General features: G+C 51.4%; 4 protein-coding genes across 4 annotated transcripts; 3 read left to right on the forward strand and 1 right to left on the reverse strand.

The window, feature by feature from the left end:
• Nucleotides 1–123: 123 nt before the first annotated feature.
• Nucleotides 124–1,731, forward strand: PG994_012438 (uncharacterized protein; the record flags this gene model as incomplete). The annotated part of the gene is made up of 5 exons (XM_066863847.1): nt 124–288; nt 355–736; nt 799–869; nt 1,118–1,433; nt 1,487–1,731. 5 exons carry the CDS (start codon nt 124–126, stop codon nt 1,729–1,731), a joined length of 1,179 nt encoding a protein of 392 aa, XP_066712957.1.
• A 1,472-nt stretch (nt 1,732–3,203) lies between these two features.
• PG994_012439 (uncharacterized protein) lies at nt 3,204–3,980 on the forward strand (the record flags this gene model as incomplete). The annotated part of the gene is made up of 2 exons (XM_066863848.1): nt 3,204–3,339; nt 3,832–3,980. The coding sequence occupies 2 exons, from the start codon at nt 3,204–3,206 to the stop codon at nt 3,978–3,980; spliced, it is 285 nt and encodes a 94-aa protein (XP_066712958.1).
• On the reverse strand, nt 3,971–4,584 carry PG994_012440 (uncharacterized protein; the record flags this gene model as incomplete). The annotated part of the gene is made up of 2 exons (XM_066863849.1): nt 3,971–4,279; nt 4,363–4,584. Coding segments are annotated over 2 exons (531 nt in total), but the record flags the coding sequence as incomplete, so codon positions are not given.
• Nucleotides 4,585–12,507: 7,923 nt separating this feature from the next.
• PG994_012441 (uncharacterized protein) lies at nt 12,508–13,645 on the forward strand (the record flags this gene model as incomplete). The annotated part of the gene is made up of 2 exons (XM_066863850.1): nt 12,508–12,549; nt 12,614–13,645. 2 exons carry the CDS (start codon nt 12,508–12,510, stop codon nt 13,643–13,645), a joined length of 1,074 nt encoding a protein of 357 aa, XP_066712960.1.
• Nucleotides 13,646–13,805: the final 160 nt, after the last annotated feature.

Raw genomic sequence — 13,805 nt, forward strand, 5'->3', positions numbered from 1 at the left:
CTTGACAGCTCTAAGCGCTTGGTCCTTTTGGGGCATCAGGTCATAGCTCGCCATTTTTTGTTCTTATCCCTGGAATTCTCTTCCTTCGCCCATCTTTGCCATATAAGGTCTTGGAGGGACATTATGAAAGTCTCCCTGCTGGTGTTCGTGACTGCGACCGCGAGGGTGGCTGCCTCCCATGGCAGCATCTCGCGCGTAGTTCAGCAACGGCACGCCGCGAGCCAAGTATCTCAACATCCCCGTGGATTGCTGCCAGATGGCGTCACTACAACGCCGCCAGCATGTGCTGTAAGTACTTGTTTTGTCAACTCAAACCTCACCATACATCAGGCCGCTTGTTTACACCCTCTCCAGCTTAAATGCCAGGTGCAATTTGCACCAGCCACGTTCTCGTCGGATCCGATACAAAAGGTTTGTTCCAAACAAATCGTCCCAGAAGTTTCCGACAAGCTGAAGGCCTGTCTTGTGAGAAGCTGCACAGTGCCAGAACTGCTGCAAGCCAAGAGATTAACTGCCGAGTTAAGCCGCAAGCCGCAGACTGATCTTGGTCCGATGATCTTGGCTGTCATTTGGGCCACGGAGAGTATAAGCGTCATTGCCGTTGTCCTGCGGGTCCTGGCGCGCACCGCACTCCTCGAAACAAGCAGGTTTGAGGTAAACAGATGGGGCTGGGATGACACCACTATTACAGTGGTTTTGGCTGCGAGTTTGGTAGCAGAAATCATAGTATCACTTGGTAAGTCACCATCCTCTGCGTTGCTGAAGAATGAAGAATAGCATTCTGATTCTTGATCCCAGTCGTTGTCGAAGGTGGCTACGGGAAGGATGTGTGGATGCTGACGCCGAGCCAAATCACATATGGTCTCAAGGTAAGTGATTGCAATATCCGGTTCACAGCTCGAAAGTCTTTGTACTAAAACACATCATGAAGCATCTGATAATCATGGAACCAATCTACCTTTTCAGTCTCGGTCAAGTCAAGGTGTCGATATTGCTTTTTTATCTGCGTATTTTTCCGAAGCAAAGTGGCCACCATCGGTTTCGAATCCTCTGCTGGATTTTGATCGTGGTTATATCGATCTACACGATCTTTCACATGCTCATTCTCATCTTCCAGTGCTGGCCAGTAAGCTATGCCTGGACTTGGCTGGCAGGTCAAGACCAGGGAACATGCTGGGATTATGGAGCTAGTGTTACATCACACGGCGCCCTTAACATGGCATCGGACTGGATAATCTTCATCATGTCAATCAAGAACCTCGTGGAGCTGAACATGAAAAGGGCCAAGAAGATAGTGGCCATTGCCGTGCTCGCTTGGGGCCTTGGCGGATCGGTGTGCTCCGTCTTTCGACTCATTGAACTGGTCCACGCCACGCGAGCAGATTCCCAACAAGGTGACAATATCACTTTGAGGTTGGCCAAAATTCTGATGTGTAAGTATGGACCGCCTGTGTGTCATGAACGATGACTGACGCATAATCACCAGGGTCGACTGCCGAGTTCAACTCCACTCTGTTCTGTGCCTGTATGCCCACGGCAGTACAAGTCATCCGCAGGATTATGTATAAGGCGGATGCTTCCTATCCGCGTTCTCATAAACTTCCCTACGGACAGTCAGACGACAACACAGGATCACAGCGCACCGCCATAACCAAGGCCAGCCGTCGTGGTCACCTCTCCCTTAAGCTCACCAACATATCAGAAGTCGCCCTGGACGGCATCGAGACTTAAATCCTAGATGAAGAAAATGGCAGATCGCGTCGCTGCGGGAGTTCGACGTCGGGGGGATCTTGGGATTCTGCTCCCGGGACAGCTATTTAATGTACTTCGACCTCATCCAGTATCAGGGGCTCGTGACATGTCGTCTTCAATAAATCATTACGGCCTGGCTTTTCAGACACCTTACTAGAATTTGTCATCCTCTGTGACCGGGGCTGAGTGTCCACTATTCCTCTTATCGTCTATCATACGTCGACACAAGCATATATACTCGCCCACAGTGGCCTGTTTCTCGTGGCTACCATCGTCGTGTCCCGGTGGCTCGACTGCCACAGGTACCGGCCTCTCCATTCGGCGGCCCGGAGCCGATCGCCAAGGTTTCTGGGGTTAGTGCCAATGATGAGATGATCCATCTCGAATGGCAATACAAGACTTATTGGCCAAGGGAGTGGCAGTGAGATCGCGTGAAGAGACCTCCCTGGAAAGGGGGCATCAGGCTTCAGGCCACCCTCATTGTGCATTGATTGTCCTATTTTGCACTATCCCTTACTGAGTCGTCGTCGTCGTTTATTGGTATGCCCTAGCTGATTTGAGCTAGGAAGGCCACGTCACAAACTGAAAGGATGTGAGAACATCTTCGACATGTTCCTCAGTGCTGTCAACTGCATTCTTATAGCGACATCATCGACAGTGATAGCACACACCATGCTCTACCCCTATGTTGCGTCCAGGTGCGAGTGGGATCCCCATACCATCTGCCATTCATCAGATCCAACACCCTTTATTTTTAATGACTCTGTTATTGGTTTGTTTGCTCGGTAAGCTGTGTAAGTGAATTTGCTCAAACAATAAGGGATAATACCATTCACTAATGCTGCTTATCTCAGCTTCTAGTTCCTATGCCCTATCAATGTCGACAAGTAGAGATTGACTCATTGCTCATCTAAGGGTTAACATCAATATATTGATTGAAAATACTTGAACACTTAGAAAATCGTTATTTACTATCGAATGCTCGCCGACATGGCTATGAATACAAAGTGAACTTGATACGAATTATTCAATGATTATTATATAATTATTAAGCGGGTTTGCTTCTTGCACCTTTCCAATCCAACCAAGGTCCATTCGCCTCCAGATCGCTCTTCACATATTGCAACTCGTCTTTGTTTTCATCCAAAATCACCAGTGTTCGTCTACAGAGCAGCTATGGATTCACAGAACAAGCAACCTCTCCCGGGCGCCGATCCTTAGTACTTCCATCAACGGCTCTTCAGCCGCCGCAAGACGGCTCTCGCAAAAGCCAAGGTCAGGCTGCAGTCGACCGCTTATACGATCTTGGATGCCTCCAGTCAGGGTACCATTCTATCGGCTGTTAAGCTCGAGCTTCGTGCTCAAGTGTAAGTTTTCAATCCTATGTTTCTCACCATCGGATGATCGAGTCTGGAGCTGATTTCTCCGATTTATATCGTGTTCTGCGCCCCATGGCCGCACGCGAAGAGTTCCCGTACGGCGACGTCATCGAGTCCGTCATCGCCAAGGTGTTTTACGACCACCTTGCCTTGTTCCGCATCGAGTGCGAGGATGACTCGACGGTGAAGGAGCTTCTCCACTTCGAGGGTTGAATAGGAGGGTGTTATTGTCAGTCGTTGCTTCTCGCAGGTTACCCTGAGACCACCTAGGTTCTCGTGGGCTAAAAGACCAGGCAATGGTTGTAGGGGTCTGGCTCCGAGAAGAAACCACGCCGCTGATATGATGAACATCAGGTAGCCCAGGGTGATGGTTTGGAAGAGCATCGGCTTTATGGGAGTTCTATACACATACAGTTAGGCAGATTCTTAGGATGAAAGCCTAACACACCAAGATGGTATGATACACGTTGTACGGTCGTACAGACAAAGACAAAGATAATACATGGTGCTTATGGCAGTGAGAAGAAGACCCCAATGCCGACCCTTGCAATCTAGTTGCGTACACCTCAAGTTTAACCCCTAACCCCCATCCAAGGTGTCACAATCTCAAAGTAATCCAGAGCTTCGCTTGACAAGTTATGTGCACTATCCTCATTTTATCAGAAACCAGCATTCCAACCATACTGTTGAACTCGTGCAGACCATCCGACCGAAGGCGATGACACGGTCTCTGTCAGCCACGCAACAGTACCACCAAGCCGGGCCAACCATGGTTCCTCGAAGATTCCCGCCCCGGATGTAAACCACTTCAATGGATACGCGCACATGTCTGCCGAAGATCATATCTGAGCAGCAACGGTAGGCCTGCTTCCCCCACGCCGGGCTAGGACGTAGCCCAGGAACACCATCGCCACGTACAGCGTGAACCCAAAGTAATCGAAGGCATAGTCCGTTACAGCGCGCTGGCATCTTGATATGGACGGGTCTTTTTTGGGATCATCAACTTGTAATTCCGAACAACTCGGGTTACTTCCATAATTTGCGGTCGTGCAACCGACCGTGAGGAGTTTGTTACTTCCTATTGAAATCTGCGCCTCATCGCTAATTGCGCTGCAGCTTGAAACGACCTTGAGCGCGCTGGTAAGAATCTAAGGCCCCGATTTGTCAGCTGGGAACATTTTATCTACCAAGTCGGCCCATAAGGGGTGAAGGGCCTAGAAGAAAGACTTACGATGCCACCCACAAGATAAACCACCGCAGCAATGCCGTCCATGGCCATTGTAACCACACCGGGAATAGAGTTCACCCAAAGACCCGCCACTCCGACTAGACAGGCAACCATGGCGAAGGCACCGGCAAAGCTACTAAATCCTATCTCGGGAGGCACAGGACCGACAAGCTGCTGCTTCGCCAAGGTTGCGGACAAGCCGAGTACAACCGCACTGCATATGAACTGGAGCCCAAGAAATTAGTAGGATGGTCTCCAATCGTAGTTTGAATAGAGCGAGACTTGCCATGACAGCGCGGAGGCCAAGAGCCACAGCTGATAACATGTCGGCGTTGATTCTCATCTGAAAGGGGTCGTGTGATGGAAGTTGCCGTGTTCAGGAGCGAGGAGGGACACAGTGAAGATGCAATGGGAGTTAATGAGTAGAAAGAGCGGTTATTGAAGAAACTCCATGACTGCAGTCGGCCAGGCATATGAAGTATGGCCGCCCTGCCCATTGTTTCCCCCTTCTGTTGCTCGTCTCACACTCGGAACAAGCGTGTAGCTCGTCTATGTCGTACCCAACGTACGTGAGTGACAACATAATGCATCTCCGTTGCACTGTCGTAGCCCAAACCGTCCAGATTGAACTGCCTGGTGGCCTGCTGCAGACGGGCAAACATTTCTTGTATGACGGTTCCTTCAGGTGTCCCTCGCGCCAGACCGTTACACGAGAAAAGGTTTGTTGAAGTGCCTTATGACCCCAATGTGCTCTGACATCTACCCCGATATCCAAGAATAGCCCTGGCAATTACCCAGATCCCTCGGCAACCCCCTTCCCCCAATCTAGTCCCGCCCTCCACGGAGCGCTTTGAGACACCGACGTTCCACGCCGCCAGATTGGTAGCAACCAACATGGCGCTCTCGTCGTCGCAGAACAGGTCTAGGTCTCCAGCCTCTCCACGTAGGACGGCGGTTGTGCCGCTTCAGATCGCCGCTCTTGGCTGCCGCCTACGTTACTCGCATTTTTGTCGCCCAGTTACTGTCATCGCCCTTCACCCTCACCAGTGAAGCGCCCCCCAACTCAGTCACCGGCCCCTTCACGGGCGACATGGTTCAGAACGCCCATCTTGGCCGCCGCGCTGTCCCTCCTTTCCCCGCTGTAATCGGCCCCCTTCTTCTCTGTGGGAGGTGGCCGCGGTGGAGGGTCTCCGATGCCACCCGTCCGTATGCATACTGGTTGGATTACTTACGTTGGGGACTAGAGGTCCACGATCTTGATGAATATAGTTCAGGACTGCTACGCCCCCCTTCGCCTAAACGTGATCCGGAGCACCTTGCTCGCAACAGGCAACCAAGGGACAGAGAAGTGCGGGCAGGACTTCATGTAAAGACCCGCGATAAGCAGTTGTTCGACAAGACTCCACGATCGATCGGTCGCGATGCAAGTAGGCAGGAATCTCCGCATCAGGCGCTCAATTGAACTGTAATTTTCCAAGTAAAACCTGCACAATGCAAATGGCGCAACAATGAATAAGTCCTGACGTTCGACGAAAATCCCAGAAGCGATTCCGGTCGATGAGCATTCGGACTTCTAGAAAATGAAATCGCCGTTTTCGGTTCGTCCTCTTCGATGTCGTCCCATTTTGGTTGAGACCATTCCCCACGCTACGGTGAGGCTAAAGTCAAAACAACTTCAGCAACTTGGACGCGAACGCAGAATCACGACACTTACAATACATGGTCGCTTTCCCCCCTGTCTTTCCTTCTCCTCCTTTCCCAGTTTAGGCCAGGGCCAGGAAAGACAGAGAGAGATCCCGTCAACGCGTCCGCTTAGCTCTGCCGCTATTTGCGGTCGTGACGCCAATAAAAAAGGGGCGCTCCGCGCATCTACCCAGCATCTTGGCCAGCCCCTGGGCTCGGGCCCAAGCCAAAATGGGCGCGCGTGTACGTACAGAGGCGGAGACCTGTAAGAATACCACCGAGCTGATGCGTATCGTTTCTCGCAAGAATTGCTTGACTTTAGATACTCACCGTAATGGAGGCCGGGAGCCGATCGCCAGGGGGGAAGGACGAGGATGCGGGACGTTAAAACAGCACTATCGCTTCGATGGACTCGTCGAGTATTCCAGACGGGATCTAGCATTACTCCAGCTACGTTACCGCATATCGCGCAGTGCACCCGCCCATGCATTGGATCAAGCTATTCATTAATACATGCAGACATGTAGGAAATTGAAAAGGGAACACGCTGATCACCACGCGATCTCAGTTGCTCGACCCGACGATCTGGTCGGCCCCACATGATCCAGATCGGGAGCTGTGCATTATTATTGTCTTGGGCGCACGGAAGGAGGCAGCGTTATTGGTTAAGCTTAGTGGGAGAAAGAGAAGAAAAAAGCAAGCATCCAATATTGATGGTGCGGAGCGCATGGACTTTGAACAATCGGATTTTATATGGTATCGAAAACCAATCCTGGGTGGGGAAACTATTTCGAGTACCCCATTGGCGCCTTCAAACTTCAGCCAAACACGTCCGGAATTTGGAACTGTCAACTGATTGACGTAGCCCTGGCGATAGAGCTGAGGATAAAATAAACCTTCCAAACGTGAGAATGCTCACAGGGAGCCAAGTATCTCATTTCAGCGTGTCGTAGGCAATAGCCACCGTCATGGTCGGTCGCAAGCCAGACCTGATGTCAGATTGTACAACACATGATTGGACGGCGTAGTCTGGGGAGACGAGGCACGTCCGGCGAGACGAACGCCAGTAGCGCGGCTCATAGGAACGGATATTGTCTTGAGGCCTGCTATGCCAAAGATGATAATAGACAGGTGACACAAGAAAGCCGGACGTGGCCTTGGTAAGGGGTAAAGCCCCAGGGCTTCCATGACGAAACCCACAGGCATGATGCTCGGCAGTTCAATGTCAAAACCTTTGTATCAGGATAATGCAGCATAGGCGTGTTCATGAGAGATGAGCCACACAGTGGTGGATGGCGGATATAGGTCCGTGTCTTCCAAGGCATGAGATGTAGAATTCGACGAGTAGACTGCGGGAGCGACAAACCTCCACCCACAGCCAACGACGGCATACCAACCGTAGACGATTTTCCTACCACATGGGACTGTAAGTGAAAGTTGAGCCTACCACTAGTTTGGGAATCGGCCGTGATAGCATTGATACGCCATCGCTCTCGGAAGATCAGCCCGGCCGTTAAGCTGCACAGATCATTGGAGTGACATTGTCATGGGTTGGCTATTATAGTGGATTCAGACTTGCTCTTAGGTCGCCGTCCAGGAACGTGGTAAGTGGCCAGATGCCCTGCGATGATTGCCGGGAGATCAGCCATGAGTGGGCGGGCAAGCGCATAGTGGCGGATAGTGAAGCGACGGGCAACTCTGACCGGCGCGCTAAACTTCAAGCGTTGGGACCGTCGAGGGTACTATTCGGACTTGATCTTGATTGCGATCTTATTATTGAGATCTGCCGCAGAGACGTCGATGGGACTCATGAACCCGTGGATATGCGGGCATTGCGGCGAGCCATTGATTCGACCATAGCACTTCGGGCTTTGATCTAGCAGGAGATATGGAAGCGCGAATTCATCCAATATTTCCGTGGACGGTTTGCAATAGATTCGGGACAGATCTCTTCAGCGGGGAGAGCAAGAGCCGACAGGCCACGTTCACTAAACAGCGAGCTAGGAAGGTGTTTGAAAAAAGAAGGGCTTCTTCTAACTTTTTCCAGCGGGTCTGATGGTTAGTAGCATGAGGCTGAAAACGGAAGCCGTAAGGAGACTGCCGAGGACCCTACCCGCCATTAAGTTGAGTTGTGAAGGAGGAGTCTGCCCGCTGTCAGATTGATACAGTAGCTCCTTGGAGTGCCATCATAACTCTGATGTCTCGGCGTAATAAGAAGTAGCGGGCTCGTACTCGAAGACGTATTGTTCTCAACTACTGGCAAACATGGTTTACTGGTATGTGAAGACGGATATCACTTGATATGCTCTGCCAGAGCGTGACGGGAACTGGTTGTACTGATGAGGAAATCCTTTCGTCCGACAGACTGGAACGCTTCTGATTTGCTGAGAGGTTTCGGAGAATGAGCCAGATAGTTAACTCAATCCGCAGATAGTTCGGAGATTTCGATAATATTGTGGTGGTTACGACGTCAGTCAGGGCAGGCATTACGTCGCTGTGAGCCAGCTACCCAGCGCTGAATGCGATGCGAGAAACGGATATTATGGAGAACCGGAGACCAAAACCGGACGCACCATGACAAAATGCTATGTACCAAAACAGGGGATTCTTTTTGAAGAAATGGGGGGAAAGGACTGGGAGTGGCGACTTGGTCAGTTCAGGGCAGGGATCGGCGGCGGTACAATGGGAAGGGTTGAATGCGGTGCCTGAGTAGTTCAACGGACTTTCGAGAATGCCGATGTTGCTGTGGCGAGTGCTTACAAAGCCATACAAAGCCACGAGAATGCCATGAAGTTGAGGGGTATTGCGGCTTGCTCGATGTTGATTGGGGAATTCCTACGCAGGTGGACGGGGCATAGGCCGAGAAAAATTGTTAGAGCAGCTTGTATCTTTTGACTTCAACCTGTTTTGTCCACGGCCGGACATTTTGGTCCATACAATTTGCTCCGGAAAGCCCTGATAGTCTGAAGTCGATCCATCACTTGATTTCTGCAACAGGGCTGAGGAACCGGAGACTTGACTCCACTGGAAAATCGGTAAGTATTGAGCTTGGTGCTTGGCGCTTTGCGGCTCGCTTTTGTTTCACTGTCCCATCTGGTGCCGCTGACACTGTCGCAAACCCCATATCGCACGCGTCCTGGACTCCTGGGGGAACGACGTCACAATCGAGAATTGCGAACTGATCGTTCGAAGCAGAATCTTGGTAGTGGTAGTAGCTGCGTATGATTTCCCTCCCACTGCTAGCTTGACCTCATCTGGTAATGGCTTCGTTGGTAGAGGGAAGCAGAACCTCACGACCGGGCCCTTCTTGCGGCCTAATCATGCCTGCTCTACATGCTGGTGATCCTTTGGTTGGTCCCTTATTTACGATATGCGAGTGAACCCTTATTTTTTCTGTAACCGAATCCGAGCAGTTTCTTATTGCCGACTGCAGGTAAGCTCGTACAAGTAAGCAGAGCCGGCGATAACTTCAACTTGGCACTCGCTCCAGACCACCCACCCTTGCAAGCCCTTCATCCTTCACAGCTGGAGATTCCTACCGATTCCAATACCCAGCCAATAATTGAGTTTGCTGCCCACTTTACACGCACAAAATCTGATGGGTGCCTAGATGGCCGAGAATAATGCATATGTAGCTCGCAACGCATGCTCGGACTACGGGCTCTTGAGCTCTCCGCTTATCATTTTGTTCTTCGAAGCATCCATGAACCCATGCAACCAAGGATGGATGTATTTGCGTACATTGCATAGATGGCAGATGGTGAGATTGCCGAAGAGCGAACCAAACGCTTCAGTGTGTGTACTTGTAGAGCCAGCAACGCGATCTGCAGACTCATGTATTAACTGTCGTATCGGCTCGTGGGCAGTCTTGAAGCAAATGGTTCGACAATAGATTAAGTAAATAATCGAATCAGCGAATGTGTTGCTGTTGTCGTGCGCGCAACATCCGAGAGCCACGCGTGTGTGCGACACGATCGCGGGAAAATGACAGGTCACTCTGTCACAATTATCAATCGTTACACGGTGTGCTGGGATCACAGATCCCGACTGGATAATAATCTCTGGAGTGATCCATCGGTGCGGGCGTACATGCGGATACTCCGCTCCTACTCCTTTCACAGGCCGCTCGAGAAGTGCCTATTGTGTAGGCTCTCTCTCGACTAGAAAGTTTGAGTTTGCTCCAGCCTCCAAGAACCCCTCGAAAGCAAGCAGCTAGGTAGTTAGCAGAGCCCTTAAACCCGAGCTTCTGGCGATCTAGCACTATTACCCTGCTAATCGTGAACTTGTGGTAGTGGTCTCCATCAATAGCCGCTGATGCTGGGTGGGTGTACTTGGCACTCCACTGTGACTCTGGTGGCAGTGGGCGTAGCGAGCTGGCGACAGCAGCAGTCAGCAGTAGCAAAGCTACTTGCTGGTAAGCCTACAGTCATGGCTCTGCTCTGTACGGCTCAGAAGATTAGGGGGAAATCAGGAAAAAAATTCAGGGCAATCCAGTAGTCGATTGACACTGCTTGCGTACGCTGAAATTTCTTTCAAGATTCAATTCAGGTTTGATCAATTGATATTGAGTCGTGCAATGCACATCACCCTTTGAGGTCCATGGCTTGCTCTGCTGTCTGTGGGTGGGAAACTGGAGTATGTTGCCAGCATGCCAGGCACCGCCTACCCACCCTCATACATACCAAGCAAATGGTTGGTATGCTCCGTTTAAACCACCACATTTTTATCAAATTGTACCCTTTCTGTTGCAGCTCGGATGAGGCGGGATGTGCAAGCGAAAAACCTGGGTGGGATGGCGGCGTGGCAGTGATCAATATACGTACTGTGCACACGCAACGTATGTAGCCTATGGTAAACTTGTTTGCCCATGGGTTCCTCCTGGTTTGTGACCCGAGCTGCCCAGCTGCCCCTCTAAAGCCGCCAATCTTCCTCGAACCGTGGAACCTCAAAATCAGGAGTGATGTAACATTTGCGCAATATCGTCGGTACTGTTGTCGCTATCCCCTCGGACAAGGTAGGAGATGCGTGAATCGTTGCGCGCGCAAATCAGGGCACTCTCATCCCATAACGCTTGGCTGTCTTGTCTGGACTTCGGAGCAAAGGAGAACTCTCAGGGCAATAGACTTCCACATCAGGTTGCGGTAGACCTCTTTGAGAGGGCATTGGGATGGCCCGATGGCCAGATTCGTATGGCATGAGCTGGATCCTCGAAAAAAAAAACCACCACTACATAGTTCACGATATGGTTTCTGCCAGCTTCAGGTTCATTATTCGCTACACATATCGTCAATTACAGTTGCCACAGCGATGCCTCTTACATACAGGCAGGCCATGTTACCTATTTTTGCCTACACTTGATCGCTGTGACCCGGGACTCTCCCACCACCCACCTTGGCCAGAAGGGGGTATGTTCTCATTTTTAGGTAACAAGGAAACAAAAGGTCCACCGGAGCAAAAGGAACGCCCAGGAAGGGGAGAAAGAAAAAGACTGGGGAAGGTGGGAAGATTAGGTTCAGTGCCTCCAGGCTCGCTAAGCCCAAGGCGGAGCTACCTGGCGCTCTATCAGATGCCCTTCTGCGACCGGATCCTTGCAACGTCTCAGGCCCAGCATGCTCTGCCATTGGCCACGGACTGGCTGCATCTCGATCGCGATCGCGCCCTCTTTTGGAGTTCCCGCATCAAAGTCTTTGGGATCCCTGCCGTTGCGGTTGATCGGGCCTGTCTGGGTGCTGAGTACTTGCAAGCGACATGCTTTCTGGCAGGGAACGCTGCTGGGCCTGCAGTACCTCTGCTCTCAATCCCATTGAATCAAATTGGATTGACGGGCTGCGTATTGCTTATTGCTTGTGAATGAGATGGGCCATGTGTAGTTCCTCTTTTGTATATATAGATTTGGTCCCTGAGCCCGCCCACCCTTCCGGTCTCCTCTGGACTACTTTCTCTCACAGAATATCATTCTACTCACCCTGCATCCCGTCAACAACACCAGAACTTTACTAGAAGTCTCTGTCATTTGAGAAACAAACCGAACTATTCAATCAGGAACCGAATTACAGTGCAACCGTCGCCCAATTACCACTGCAACACGGTCTACCGTTCTGTTAACTTGAGCAAGCAACGCGACCAAATCTACCAACTAATAGACCAAGCTGCCAAGAGCGAAGCAGATTTCTTCATCTTCATAGGCAAACCGGCAATATTTTCAAATAGAAATATACTTCCTCCATCTGGTGGTGCGGTTTCCAAGTCATACTTTCTGTACCCCGCCTCTCTTGAAACGAACCAATCGCCGCAGCACGTCCACTCGAGAGCAACATATCAACTCGACCTGCTCTCTCATACCGTTGACAGTGCCGTGTGAACCAACCCAACCAGCTTAATACCGACGCGAAGTCGAGTGTCGCTTTGATACCATTCAATTAAATGCCTAAGCGATCCTACGACAGCTCAGCAGCAGCAGCAACCATGCCTTCTGGCGAGCGTGCACCGCCTGCAAAGGCCTTGAAGGCAAGCTCTCCTGCTACTTCCATGCCAATCCCAAGCTCAGTTAGCTAACCCTCTATTACTGCAGACCGAGCGTTCTCACGAAGAGAACCAAGAGCGAGCCTACATTGCCGCCTCGAGACGTGCTGACCGTAGTCTGGAAGCTCGTGTGCAATCAGCAAGGATGGCGTCGGAGATCCACCGCCGACGAACGGGTCGAGGCCTCAAGGTCACCGAGGAGATTGTCATTAAGGAGGAGATGTACGAAGAGGAAGAGGATGACCTGCCGCGCCAGTACAAGTACTTGACTGCCCATCTTCAGACGAATTCGCCAGCCATGAATCACCGGGTCAATGCCTATATCACAACACAGGCAGCGATGGCGACCATGGCCCGCTACAACGAGGTCAACAAGCTGTTCAGCGAGTCGTTTCCCAGTGCAAACGCGTACCAGCAGCAGCTCAATCAGTCCATGTACATGAGCCCGCTCATGAACAATGGCAGCTCGCACTTCTCGCCCACATCTCCTTCTCAGGCCGCGACCCCGACCGGCCATGGCGATCAGTATGGAAACATGACCCGGCGAATCTCAACTGCAAGCACGCACGCATCCGCTTCCAACACCGTTTCGTCGCCTCCCGCATTGTCGCCTGTGTCTGGACCCACGGACACTTCCGAGTCCTCAAGCACACCGTTCCAGACCCCTGCTCAAGCTTTTCCCCCGCTTGACCCTCAACTGCAGCAATCGACCTCGTCCATCTTCACTTCTGAGCTTCCCAATGAGGTCAAGATGATGGCTAATATCGACATGAGCGACCCAATGGCATCTCACTTCTTTGGTGGTGCCAACCCGTCGGCTTTCCAGCTCTTCGGCCAGCATCCCGCTGACGATCTGAAGCTCGACACTCTGAACGCCGCCCAGCTGAGTGACGTCCAGAGTGGGCCTGGCTCCCCTGAGCAGTCGTTCAACTACGGTCCAGATTCGGCATTGTACTCTCCCATGGATTCCTTCACTGGTTTTGATGGTGACTTCGATTTCAGCCGCATGGGCACCCCCGGCGGCACTGGCATGAACGAAGGTGCCTGGGAAAGCTTTGTGGATTTTGGGTCGGAGCAATAATCGATGCGCACGCCGACTGCAACGAACTGTCTCCGACTCGAAACGTCCACCGACACGCACATGACTGCGTGATGCTTTCTTCTCCGACCTATTTTTTCAAAAGTCTCTAATCTTTGTTTTATTTGCTCAGTGATACCACGCATAGCGACCTATTATGGTT

Source organism: Apiospora phragmitis (genome assembly GCF_038363925.1).
Source record: "Apiospora phragmitis strain CBS 135458 chromosome Unknown utg000010l:1.0-9815664.0:1.0-9183399.0, whole genome shotgun sequence".
NCBI classification, from domain to species: domain Eukaryota; kingdom Fungi; phylum Ascomycota; class Sordariomycetes; order Amphisphaeriales; family Apiosporaceae; genus Apiospora; species Apiospora phragmitis.